Source organism: Corythoichthys intestinalis, chromosome 7, assembly GCF_030265065.1.
Source record: "Corythoichthys intestinalis isolate RoL2023-P3 chromosome 7, ASM3026506v1, whole genome shotgun sequence".
Lineage (NCBI taxonomy): Eukaryota > Metazoa > Chordata > Actinopteri > Syngnathiformes > Syngnathidae > Corythoichthys > Corythoichthys intestinalis.
Genome location: NC_080401.1, coordinates 23,766,392 through 23,778,567, shown reverse-complemented (window position 1 = coordinate 23,778,567; position 12,176 = coordinate 23,766,392). Strand labels below are relative to the sequence as shown.

Genomic DNA, 12,176 nt, shown 5'->3' with positions numbered 1-12,176 from the left:
TTATACTCTCTGTGCGTTATCGGTTGGAACAAAATCCAGCACCCACTAGGCCCTTTCTGGAATCGGTTTGACACCTGTGTTCTAGACCATGCTTAATAGAAATATAAACATGTTATGTGATCGTCTGATTTTGATGCTTTTATAGTTTTTTTTTTTTTTTTTTTTTAATGTATAAATTGTCCCATTTTTTTAACCCCAGGTGATGCCTTCTTTTGTTTTGATACTGGAAAAAATATTTTTATCCTCTGCAGCTCAACTGTACTCTATGGGTGTTGGTTGGACAGAATTTCTGACCTGAAACATTTTGTCACAAAAGTTTTTTTGTACAGGATGAAAAAAGGACCTCATCAAAAATCCAAACTATCAACTGTAAGGGGGGAGGGGGTAGGAGCTGTCCAGACACATGTTGTGTTTAAATATTCAATTGGAAAATGATGTGATTACATATACAATTGGTAGAATATTTGTGTACATGTGCTGAAAATTTACTGGATTTTATTTTTAAGAAAATAAAAACAATAAAGAAAAAAGGTGCTGGTATTTTCAGTAAATTTTAATCCAAATGGAATCTTCACAGCCAATACCACCTATAGACCCTACCCACCGACGTCATAAAACCACGTGCTCGCTGTATGGTTCCGCCCACTTGTCCGTCATTTTGTCTCTGTATTAGCATTGGTTTCAATTGATCGAGGAATTTAAAATGCAATTCATGGAAGACCCGGTGCTTTCTGATGCCGTAAACTCACTGGATGTGTTGCATAAAAGACGTTATGTGGAAAAGCTTCGTTCTATACAGTCGCCAGATCCATATTAGATGCCCAAATCGATGTTTTTCGACCCACTGTATTCGCCCTGTCTGCGACATCTGCTACGCTGATATTTACAATTATCTTGTCCACACAAAATCAGCCTATTCTCACGAAAATTTGAAAAACTTCAAGAGCTTGGAGGCTTATAAATACTTCGTTGCTGGTTGGGTGATACAGGTCCTCGTCCACGAAAATTCGGCAGGAATCTATCTTGTGCTTGGAAAGGTGAGTTACGAAATTTTCAATTCAAAATCTTTTGTTATTGCTAACATCCACTGTCAAGTCTAATGTATTTCATGTCGTTTGTCAATGGAGTTAAGGCTTTTAATGTTTATATGGTTTAGCGATAGCACTCTTGTTGTCGGCGATTAGCCTAGCAATGATCTTAATTGTGGTTATTTGTCAGCCCAAAACCCTCTAAGTATATCTTAAATGCATCTTACCGGATATAAAATGACTACTACTTAGTCTGTGGTGATTTTTTTGGTGCCCAGTTTTCACGTCGAATTGCAGCCGTCCATTTCGCTCTCCACTTTGGATCCCTCGGAATACGGTAAAACTTCAAGTCTCTCCTTCCATCTTCTCTGTTAGTGCAACCAACAGCCACACACGCCTTCACCATTTTGATTATTAATGTTAAGGAGCAGAAAAACACGCCGTAAATAGGAGGAATGTACGTAGCCGTAACAGGGAAACATGATGTGTTGACGGACAAGTGGGCGGCACCAGTCAGGAGGAAGGAGTTGTGACGTCACGTGGGTAGGGTCTATTGTCATAATGGATTCTGGATCAAAAGTGACAGTAATCATGTCAGTTTTTGTAATGTATAAATAGTACTGTTTTCTTTGTTTCCGTATTCAATTACGGGCTTAATGAATCGATAGAATGTGTATTTTGACGATTAAATCGAACTGTTACAATGAATCAAATTTTGAAGTAGTCTTATTTGGGTATGCATCTTGAAAAGTAATAAAAGCGTTTCCTTTTAAATCGATGTGTTCTTTTTCTGCTGAGTAGGACTGAGACACCAGGGTGACGTCATTCTATTGGGCTCATGATGCATTCACTTAGTCTCGTATTTTTCAGTTACAATTACCTCCCGTGTTAGATATCGTACAATACTTATTTACCAGTGCTCTTGTCGCGGGATTTAAATATTTAACACAATTTCCTACTAGAGAAATTTCGAAAACCTAGCAAAATACAAAAGTTTCTCATTTATCTTGCGACGCATCCTGATGGGTGGATACTAAAACAAAAATACTTGAACGCATCTTCAGTTCCAGCGCAGCGTCAGCGAGTAAATAATAAACCATATTTTTTTCTAGATTAGGAGCATGCTGAGTTCTTTCCATTTATATTTTAACCCGGTCCTTTAACTTGTGAAGGTTCCTTCACGGTATCAATGTTAGTTTGACGACTACAATCCCCATTTGGATATGATCCCGACACGTCAATATATTTGTCGTGGCACCAAACGATACCTTCGTCTGAGCACAAAGAAAGTGCCCTAGAGACTTGAACTATCAGGTCAGAAATAATTTACTCATTATTTTACCACAAACAAATTCCAATTAAATATTAGTTTTGTTGTTTTTACATTGCCCCACTTTTTGAAGTTACCTGCAGCCCTCGGCCCCTTCACCGCAAAACTATGTTAATTAGCTTGTGGTTCATTTAAACTTGTCGTTTTTATTTAACGCCACTACGTTGAAACTCACGAGCAAAGTTCCAAAATTAAACAACGTGAGAATTTTAGTGTGGCGGTGCCCGTTAATGTCATTTATATTAAACATTTAAACACGTTAGGCCTGCTCCCAATGTAAGGTTATGTTTGAATAGTTAGCCGACATTTATTGGCATATTGTCTCTAGATTAGCACGCGAATTTCCTCTTACATGTTGTTTCTGTACTTTGTGCTGCTTATCTCAATGTCCAAGTGTTTTACAAAGAGCTGCAGATGTAACTTAACGCATTTCAGGCATTCCCGACTTTCGGCTATAACTCTCCGAAAGTGTAATTCTTTATAGTGTTGATTTATATTGTAGTGTAATTAGACGCTAATTTTGTCTGATTTTGTGGATTTGTGGACTTTTAACAGGTAAAAAATGGACCAATGCCCTGCCATATCATCTCCTGCACCATCTGACACTCTTAGATTGACCTCGCCTGATCAAGAGTCTGATGCTATTGAGGTCGATTCGCAGGTAGTGGAGTTGGACTCTTACAGCATGATAGAGCCACCTCCACTAGACTGGAAGTCTGACTCCTCCACTGAAATAGGTTCAACGGAAGAACTGGCAGACGATGGCAACTCTGCGGAAAAGGTCAACTCAGATGAGCTTCACATGGAAGACGATATAGCGTTGCCTGAAGTGACCCAGGAGGAACTTGTGATAGACAAAAAAGAATCGAAAACAGACAATGAAGCGCAAGTGGAGGAAGATGTAGATACCCATGAGAAAAACTCATATGATGATTATGGTGCAGAGGTGGAAGATGAGGCAGCCAACCAAATACAAGCTGATGAAGACCACAACGGTATCCAAAAGTTGCTCTGCCAACTTCAGCTAGTGGGTAAAAATGATCATTTTTGCCCAAGATCACCAACCTGCTTAACTGAGCATCGACACTCTGGACTTAGTGATCTCGAAGCATGTTCTTCATTAACAGCCATGCCAGATGACAGCACTGAAACCACCGGATTGTTGTTTTCTGAAAGCCACCAGAGAGATGTGTTAGGGTTGCTGCACTGCGAAGAAATTGGCACCACGTCGCACCCCTGCTGCCATCCTCTCAAAGAGGAAATGGATGCTGTTGTGTCAGTTTCATACAACCAGGATGATGCCCAGAATTACTTGGGGCTGTATGAGGAGAGTGAACAGCAGCTATGCAGGGAAGAATCTGTCAACTTAGCTCCAGACAGTGACTTACCCAAGCCAGTATGGGTGAAATTGGGGGAAGAGCATGAAGTAGCTGCTGAGGGCGAGCAGGTTTGTCAAATTATATTACTAAGAATTGTTTTTTCGCCACGGAGACTATAACTGAATATTTAATTGTGTGTTTACCTTTAGCGTAATGCTGGTTGTTGATTTGACGTCCAAATTAATGTTTTTTTGTACTGACAAATTGTCATGATTTGTACTGTAATTTACGCACTATTGAGCATACCGGACTATGAGCTGAATCCACCAAATTTTGCACAAAACCTGTATTTGGGGAATATCAATGGGATATTTACACCAAAAGTTGTGAAGCTACATATACTGTAAAATTGCATAATTACATTACACTGGACTATAATAATGAAGTAATGTGAAATTATTGCTCCCTCAATTATACATTTTTAAACTTAAACTTTTTTTTTTAATCAGAATTGTCTTGTACTGGCCCAACATTCATTTCACATTATTCATACACAGACTCAAGTACTGATTGTCGCATGATTCTGTTGTCTTACAGATTGTTGATAACCATCCGTCATACAAAGACGGTAAGTCTTTATGTTTCTGATTGAAAAAAAAAGTTATAAAAAAAAAAAAAACAGTTATTACAATGCATACATATTTTTGTTCCTTACCGTCAAATTCGAGATAGGGGAATTCTAAAAGGTTGTATCCATGCTTATTCAAAAATAATGAACCCAATTCACGACACTTCAGTTCTCAAGCATCATAATGGAATGAGCAAATGACCATTTGAAAGAGGATTTTTCAACTTTTCAATAGCTACTACAAGGGCACTTTACATCGTCATGTTGGAAGGGTTTCTTAGACCTTATTCTTTGAATTCTATCTGCGAGATCCCCAGACTTCAGTGGATGTGATTTTGTTATTTTTAAAATACGCTACATTCTTTTTGAAAAAGCATGTGTTGTACATGCTATGCTGCCTTTAAGTAAAGTACTTTGGTATTTTGACGTAAGGCAACATGTGAGAATCATGTATTTTTTTTTAACTTATTAACTACCAGCTTTCCCACTTAACATGGATGATGATATGTTTATAGTAGTGTCTGTGAATAAGTAATTTTTTATTTTCACAAGTCATGTCACAGCTATGAGTTTCTTTTGTGATGTTGTAATTAGGCATGTGGCGGTATGATATTCTGACGGTATAATAACCTTAAGCCAAAATATCACAGTTTCACGGTATCAAGGTATTGCAATTACAGCTCTAAATTGTGTTGAGTAACCTGGGTTTAAAAAAACAAACAAAAAAACTTGTCTCCACTGAACAGGATTTGTATTTTTCAAGACATATTAGCAAATTGGATCATAGGTATAATGTTATGTTAAATTGCAAAATATTCTAAATAAAATTAAAATAAATGTAGTCCTTTAAACAGACAGCCAGAGCTCAACATTATCGCCATCAGAACAAAAATAATTGAATTATTTTCCATATCGAGTACGTGTGTATGACTCGTATCATATTTACATTATCCACACACTCTCGTTCTCAACATAGACGGTTGCCAGAGAAAAAAAAAAACACACATTTTACTACCGCTAGACACACTAAACACGGTGGAGTTAACTCTCGTAGCTGGTGGGAAACATTCATGACAGTGTTTACTAACCTTTAATTTTGTATAAATGCAAAATCATATTTGAGGTATTGCCTCCTCGGCAGCCACCCTCCACTAACATGTTTTACATGTCGGTTGGCCCTCCTCCTCTAAGCCTGTCTGTAGTTTTTTTGTAGCCGAAGTATTCCCATACCAGCGATTTCATTTTCTTCCATGGGGGGAAAAATTTCAGGAGTTTTACCTCCTCCAGCCATCATGTAGCACAGCTGATTCACTGCTGTAAGCGAGGGATTTCTCAAGGCATGGACATAAAAAAATAGCTAATACCTTTGGGACGGTATGGCGGAATTTTTTTGCGGTATTGAAACCTTGACGTTTTCATACCACAGTATACCTTGACACCGGTAATCGGCACATGTCTACAATTGATACACATTGTTGGGCCTTACCTCGCAGTGCCTGGTCCATGTGACCCAGAAGACCTCTTAGATGGAGTCATCTTTGGTGCCAAGTACCTGGGCTCCACACAGCTCAAATCTGACAAGAACCCATCTACTAATGCCCGCATGGCACAGGCTCAGGAGGCGGTTGACCGTATTAAGGTGAGCTCCACTGTGCCTTCATGCTTTAAACCAAACAGTTGCATATGACATCAGTTGTTTTTCAGCTATGGTCTTCTCATTCTTTCTATATTTTTTCAGGCACCAGAAGGGGAAACCCAACCAATGACTGAGGTGGATCTGTTCATCTCCACTCAGAGGATCAAAGTTCTCTCTGCTGACACAGAGGTGGGATTTCTTGAAGAAATCTCGCGTAAATGTTTGTAAACACCCTATTTTAGGACTCAAGAGTTTAGTTGATCTCTTAACTGTTAGAGGACGGTTGTAATACCTGTCCAAAAAATATCCATTATATGCTGGTTTCTGAACCAGCAAAACCAGTACCAAAACACAACAAATCCAGCCAAAACCGGATGGATTTTTTTGTGTTTGCTGGTTGGTGGTTTTTGGCTTTTATGTAGTTTAAGTCTATTTGGACGGACATAGCCGTCATTTGATTAGACAGGTTTGCGATTGTTCGAGGGCTCAGCAGCCATTGGCGCCGTGGTGTACCTCCCTCCCATGATTCTTGTGAGGATAAGCAGTGTGGGAGCTGAATGAATGGTCAAACGTGTGAGTGTATTGAAAAGATTTTGCCTGTACTAGCAAAAAATTTAGAGGTCAAGTGCCTCTATTTAGGGGCACCACTTATTGAGAAAAGTTCAAATGTGCCATAGAGTTAAAACATTTTTTTGCCCTCAAGGTATTTTTAATGCTTAAGCATGGTTGCGCACACACACACAAATTATATCTTTTTTTTTTTTTTTTTTTTTAAATTGAAACAAATACAAAATTTATCTAATATTTCTCTGTCCACCCAGGAGGCTATGATGGATCACTCCTTGCAGATGATTTCCTACATCGCAGATATTGGTGATATCGTGGTTCTGATGGCACGCAGGAAGCGTAAAGGGCAGGAAACTGCCTCACCTTCAACGTCCTCCTCCACCTCTTCTAAACCTCAGAAGTGCTTAATGATCTGCCACGTCTTCTCCTCTGTGGACGTAAGTTGGGTCATCAGATAGAAATAGTCTTTCAAATGTTGCCTCCGCCACATGCAAGGCAAGCAATTATGCTTTAAAATGCGTATGTGTGTTGGTTTCATTGCTTGTTACAAGGTTCGTTCGTCCAGTCCACATAAAAATGACACAACCTTGGCTACAGTATACAGTCAGTGTCATGAAACAGTTTGGACTTACAGTACCTAGGGGTGCTCACACTTTTATGCTCCTATTGTTCTCCCATTCAAGAACTGTACTAGTATATGGTGGCATGCAAAAATTTCAAGCACGATGAGTATGCGCAAAGTTTTTCATGCCGCTGTACTGTAATACACAGTATATTGTGTATTATAACTGTACTTAACTACTGTATATTTGTAATCTCATATGCATTTGTGGTTACAAGAAAAGTATTGAGTTTTTGTTGTCAAAATGCAGCGGTCCCTCCAGCGAAAAGGGCATTCAATCATTGCACACTATCTCTTCAAAAACACACATATCTCTTTATTCTTGCCTGTTGCCAGACTTTTTAGCATTCTTCTTTCTTGACAATTGTGTCTATTGTTTAGACAGCAAATCTTTGGATTTGCGGATGGTAGTCTTAACAAGGCTTGTGTGTCTCCATGAAGGCTCAGGTCATAGCCCAGGCTATCGGGCAAGCATTCGCAGTGGCCTACCAGCAGTTCCTTCAAGCCAATGGCATCAAGGCCAGCGATTTGCGGCCTGGCGAGTACAGCGACTACCTAGAAAGTCAGGAGCTTTACAATGGAGACCTGGCCCACTTTTCTGACTCCGAGAACATCAGAGAGGTATGTATAAGCAGGATTTGCACTGGGTCAAGAAACTCAAAGCCACTGTGGCCAAACATTATGAAAGTTGCCTGTCTGCCTTACCTGGAACCCTTGTGGGCCCTATTAAAATTTTCCATTCAACATTCAGAATTAGGGCAGAGCGATTTGGCCAAACTACCTAAATCTGACCACCCCCCAACCCCACCAAAAAATGGTAATGGCAATGTAGCATTCACTCTGAGGAATTGTTATGCGTATCAAATGTTTATTTTATTACTGGACAAAAATGAAAATTCCATGGAGATTTTTCTATCAGAGCTGTCCATATGATTATTAACATCACCAGAGCAGTATGATGTGAAGAGATAGTGAAGTGAGATTGCATTGGTAGGCAGCAGTCAGTTAACAAAAATAATAATGTGTTTAGTTCGGAGTAAATAGCAGCAACGATGGTGAAGGTTTCCAGACTAGAGCGTCGTCTAGCGGTCGATTCATGATAGATTTTTTTTTTTTTTTTTTTTTTTTTTTTTTTTTTTAAAGTTTCACAGTAGATTATCATGATTAAACAATATGCTGGAAAAAAACTATGAAAAGAAAAAAAAAGAATAAAAAACTATACTATATATATATATATATATATATATACTGAAGAAAAAAAACTATAGTTGTCCGATATTATCGGGAAGCCGATCTTCTTCTTTTCCTTTAGACTTTTCCCTTCAGTTGTCACCACAGTGAATGAGTTGTCTCCATCTAACTCTGTCCTCTCACACGAACTACCTTCATGTCCTCTTTAATTACATCAATGAACCTCATCTTTGGTCATCCTCTATAATATCGGCCGATAAAAGCATTATAAAATAATATCAAATAATGTAAACATCGGTTTTTCAGTATCTGTTTTGGGCCAATATGCATATGGCAGTGCCTTGTTGGCGCTTTGCCCTTGCACTTGATCCCCCCAAAAAACCTGATGTTTTCACTGTTTTGATTTCAACAATAAATACAGTGCTTCAAAACAGGTGCCTTTTCCTTCAGTTGAAGTTTTTCTTATTTTTCACAGAATGTTTATTGGAAAACCTTGAAGTTATTACATTTATCAGTGTTAAAGCATCCAGTGGGGCATCACAATGCAATTGACCATAATATGTTAAGTCCACGACCATATATTTGTCGGTATCTGTTTGATATTGGTATTGGATTTTTGGAGTTGGAGAGTATTTGGATATCGGTTATCAGTTATTGGACAACTCTTTAAAAAAAATAAAACCTTTTCCCTCCCTGTGGCTCAGGTTGTCATCACCAAGGCCCCAGGGGAAATTTTGGGGTTGGCAGTGGTGGAATCAGGCTGGGGCTCAATTGTGCCCACAGTGATGGTGGCAAATCTCCTTCATGGAGGTCCTGCTGAGTGCTGTGGCGAACTCAGTATCGGTGATCGCATCATGTCCGTCAACGGTACCAGTTTGGTGGGTTTGCCTATCACCACGTGCCAAAATATCATCCAGGTAAGAGACAAAGGTAAATGCCATACTTCCAAAATACAATTATTATCCTGCAACGAATGAAAATATTTTTTTTTATTGTACAAATAGTGCACATTACATTTTAATTAGTCTTCTAACAAATATTTCTAATAAAATGATTCTAGGTCAATAATCCACTCATTATGTGAATATATTTTATCTGTTATGATTAGGGCTGTCAAAATTATCGCGTTAACGGGCGGTAATTAATTTTTTAAATTAATCACGTTAAAATATTTGACGCAATTAACGCACATGCTATGCTCAAACAGATTAAAATGACAGCAGAGTGCAATGTCCGCTTGTTACCGTAATTTCCGGACTATAAGAGCTATAGAACTATAAGCTACTTTTTTCCTTCATTTTGATACCTGTGGCTTATAGTCCAGTGCGGCTTATTTGTTGATTTTTTTTTTTTTTTAGGTAACACTTTATTTGACAGCGGTGTCATAAGACTGTCATAAGATCATCAAAATTATGACATGACACTATCATGGACATTACTGAATGCTTATGTCATTAAGTGTCATTTGGCAAATTATGTCACTAACTCAATTTTTGTCCATCTTGGATCTTTTGCATCCATTCAAAAGTGAGATCATTTGCTGAATAACACTTAATGACATGTTATAAGCATTCATGAATGCTCAGGACAGAGACATTGTGTCATAATTATGATTGTGTAATGACAGTCTTGGCACCACTGTCAAATAAAGTGTTAGCAAATACCATAACGAGCAATTGATGAAACAATTGGAACAGTAACTAAAGAAATATTTAGCACAGAACATGATTTTTGATTATTTACATCCGCTGCAATGCATGCTAAGAGGCATGTTGGATGTCAACAGCAGGTGGCAGCAGAGGTTGACTGTCTCCCCCAAGGGAGAAGTGATGGCCAAATAAAGCTTCTTGAAGCAATAAAGCTTTGCACTAATTGGTTCAAAGTTTAATGATGGTTCATTTGGTCTTATGACAATCGGTCGTATGATGCCGCTGTCAAATAAGGTTGTACCGGTTAATATCTTTTGGTGTAAATATCCCATGATACTGTGAGGACAGCTGAGGCTTATAGTCCAGTGCGGCTTATCTACGAACAAATGCCGTTTTCATGCCAAATTTGGTGGGCTGCGGCTTATAGTCAGGTGCGCCTTATAGTGCGAAAATTTGGGTACTTGTTTTTTGGTGTTTGGCGCCCTCTGCTGGCGCTTGGGTCCAACTGATTTTATGGCTTTCAGCACCATGAGTGAGCAAGGTGTAATTATTGACATCAACAATGGCGAGCTATTAGTTTATTTTTTGATTGAAAATTTTTACAAATTTTGATAAAACGAAAACATTAAGAGAGGTTTTAATATAAAATTTCTACAACTTGTACTAACATTTATCTTTTAAGAACTACAAGTCTTTCTATCCATGGATCGCTTTAAGAGAATGTTAATGCCATCTTGTTGATTTATTGTTATAATAAACTAATACAGTACTAGTGTACTTTATGTTGAATGTATATATCCGTCTTGTGTCTTATCTTTTAATTCCAACAATAATTTACAGAAAAATATGGCATATTTTATATATGGTGTGAATTGCGATTAATTACGATTAATTAATTTTTAAGCTGTAATTAACTCGATTAAAAAATTTTAATCGTTTGACAGCCCTAGTTATGATGCATTACCAACCTGATTGATTATAAACTTTGACCATTACACTGAACACTCAGTTTTTCAAATTGTGTGTGGGAATATCTCAGGACTTGAAAACACAGAAGTATGTTAAGCTCAACATTGTCCACTGCCCTCCTGTCACCATGGCGATTATCAGGAGACCAGAACCCAAGTATCAGCTAGGCTTCAGTGTGGAAGATGGTATCGTAAGTCATGTTAAATGTTTTATTGTATTGTATCTGCTTGGTTTGGAGCAAAGTGCTGCAGGTATTGCATAATCATGCTTGTACTACTGTATATGGATATGCTTAAATGAAATATGATGTCCAGTAAATTGGCATTTATTAAGCAATAGCACTAATAAGTGCATTTTTAAAAAACCTATTTGTTCCTCGCCAATATTTAGCCTTATTTACTTGTATATAGTCAACTTGAATATATCAAAATTATTTCTTGTCCTTAGATTTGTAGTCTAATGCGAGGTGGTATAGCAGAAAGAGGAGGCATCCGAGTTGGACACCGCATCATTGAAATTAACGGACAGAGTGTTGTCGCCACACCACACGACAAAATTATTCAAATCCTCACTGATGCAGTAGGAGAGGTAAGTCAATTAGGTTGTGGAGATGTGTAATTTTTTTCTCTCAAATCATCATTTTATTCTTCCACAGATTCATTTGAAGACCATGCCGGCCTCAACATATCGGCTCTTAACAGGACAAGAGCAGCCAGTCTTTCTTTGATTAGTAGAACTAATCACTGTAATAAGATCCACGAATATTTGCTAAACTAGCATATTTGCAATAACAGCATTGCCACCTTGAACACAACTGATTACAGTAGTTTCTATTTTTAGAAATGATTTTTGAGCAATGTAAAATAAGTGAGATGGACTCACATTGCAAAGTTTTAAATGGTCAGATATGCAATAAGCTGATGTGATGCGTCTTGTAGGCGCAATGTTTTTATAATTAATGGATTTACATAATTATGGTCATTGATAAGAATAATGTTTCTATTGTGTCATCTAATATCTTTTGGAATTCCAGTTTGTTTACTGTGTGCCAGATCTGAAAGGGCTGAAAGAAAATAAGTGCTACTTAACCCTCGTGTCTCATTAAAAAGCACTGATTTTCATTTAAATATTTGCTACCAGATATTTCTTGGTGTGAGTAAATATGCATATTTAATGGAAACTGCCATTTAATAGACTTCTATATTTTTATGTAAATACGTTTTTTAATGTTCACGAA

At 37.8% G+C, this 12,176-nt stretch overlaps 1 protein-coding gene across 5 annotated transcripts; it reads left to right on the top strand.

Moving 5' to 3' along the window:
• Positions 1–636: 636 nt before the first annotated feature.
• si:ch73-40i7.5 (amyloid-beta A4 precursor protein-binding family A member 3) lies at positions 637–11,742 on the top strand. Of its 5 annotated transcripts, XM_057840768.1 has the most exons (12): positions 2,035–2,342; positions 2,914–3,019; positions 3,096–3,805; positions 4,275–4,305; positions 5,799–5,944; positions 6,044–6,130; positions 6,763–6,945; positions 7,572–7,751; positions 9,026–9,238; positions 11,010–11,129; positions 11,387–11,527; positions 11,595–11,742. In XM_057840768.1, exons 3-12 carry the CDS (start codon positions 3,161–3,163, stop codon positions 11,664–11,666), a joined length of 1,818 nt encoding a protein of 605 aa, XP_057696751.1. In that variant the 5' UTR covers positions 2,035–2,342; positions 2,914–3,019; positions 3,096–3,160; the 3' UTR covers positions 11,667–11,742. The 5 variants fall into 5 exon arrangements, 4 of the variants coding, with proteins under 4 accessions (XP_057696749.1, XP_057696750.1, XP_057696751.1 ...); XM_057840766.1 differs by lacking the exon at positions 2,035–2,342 and adding an exon at positions 637–1,037 and having other exon boundaries at positions 2,914–3,805; XM_057840765.1 differs by having other exon boundaries at positions 2,914–3,805.
• Positions 11,743–12,176: the final 434 nt, after the last annotated feature.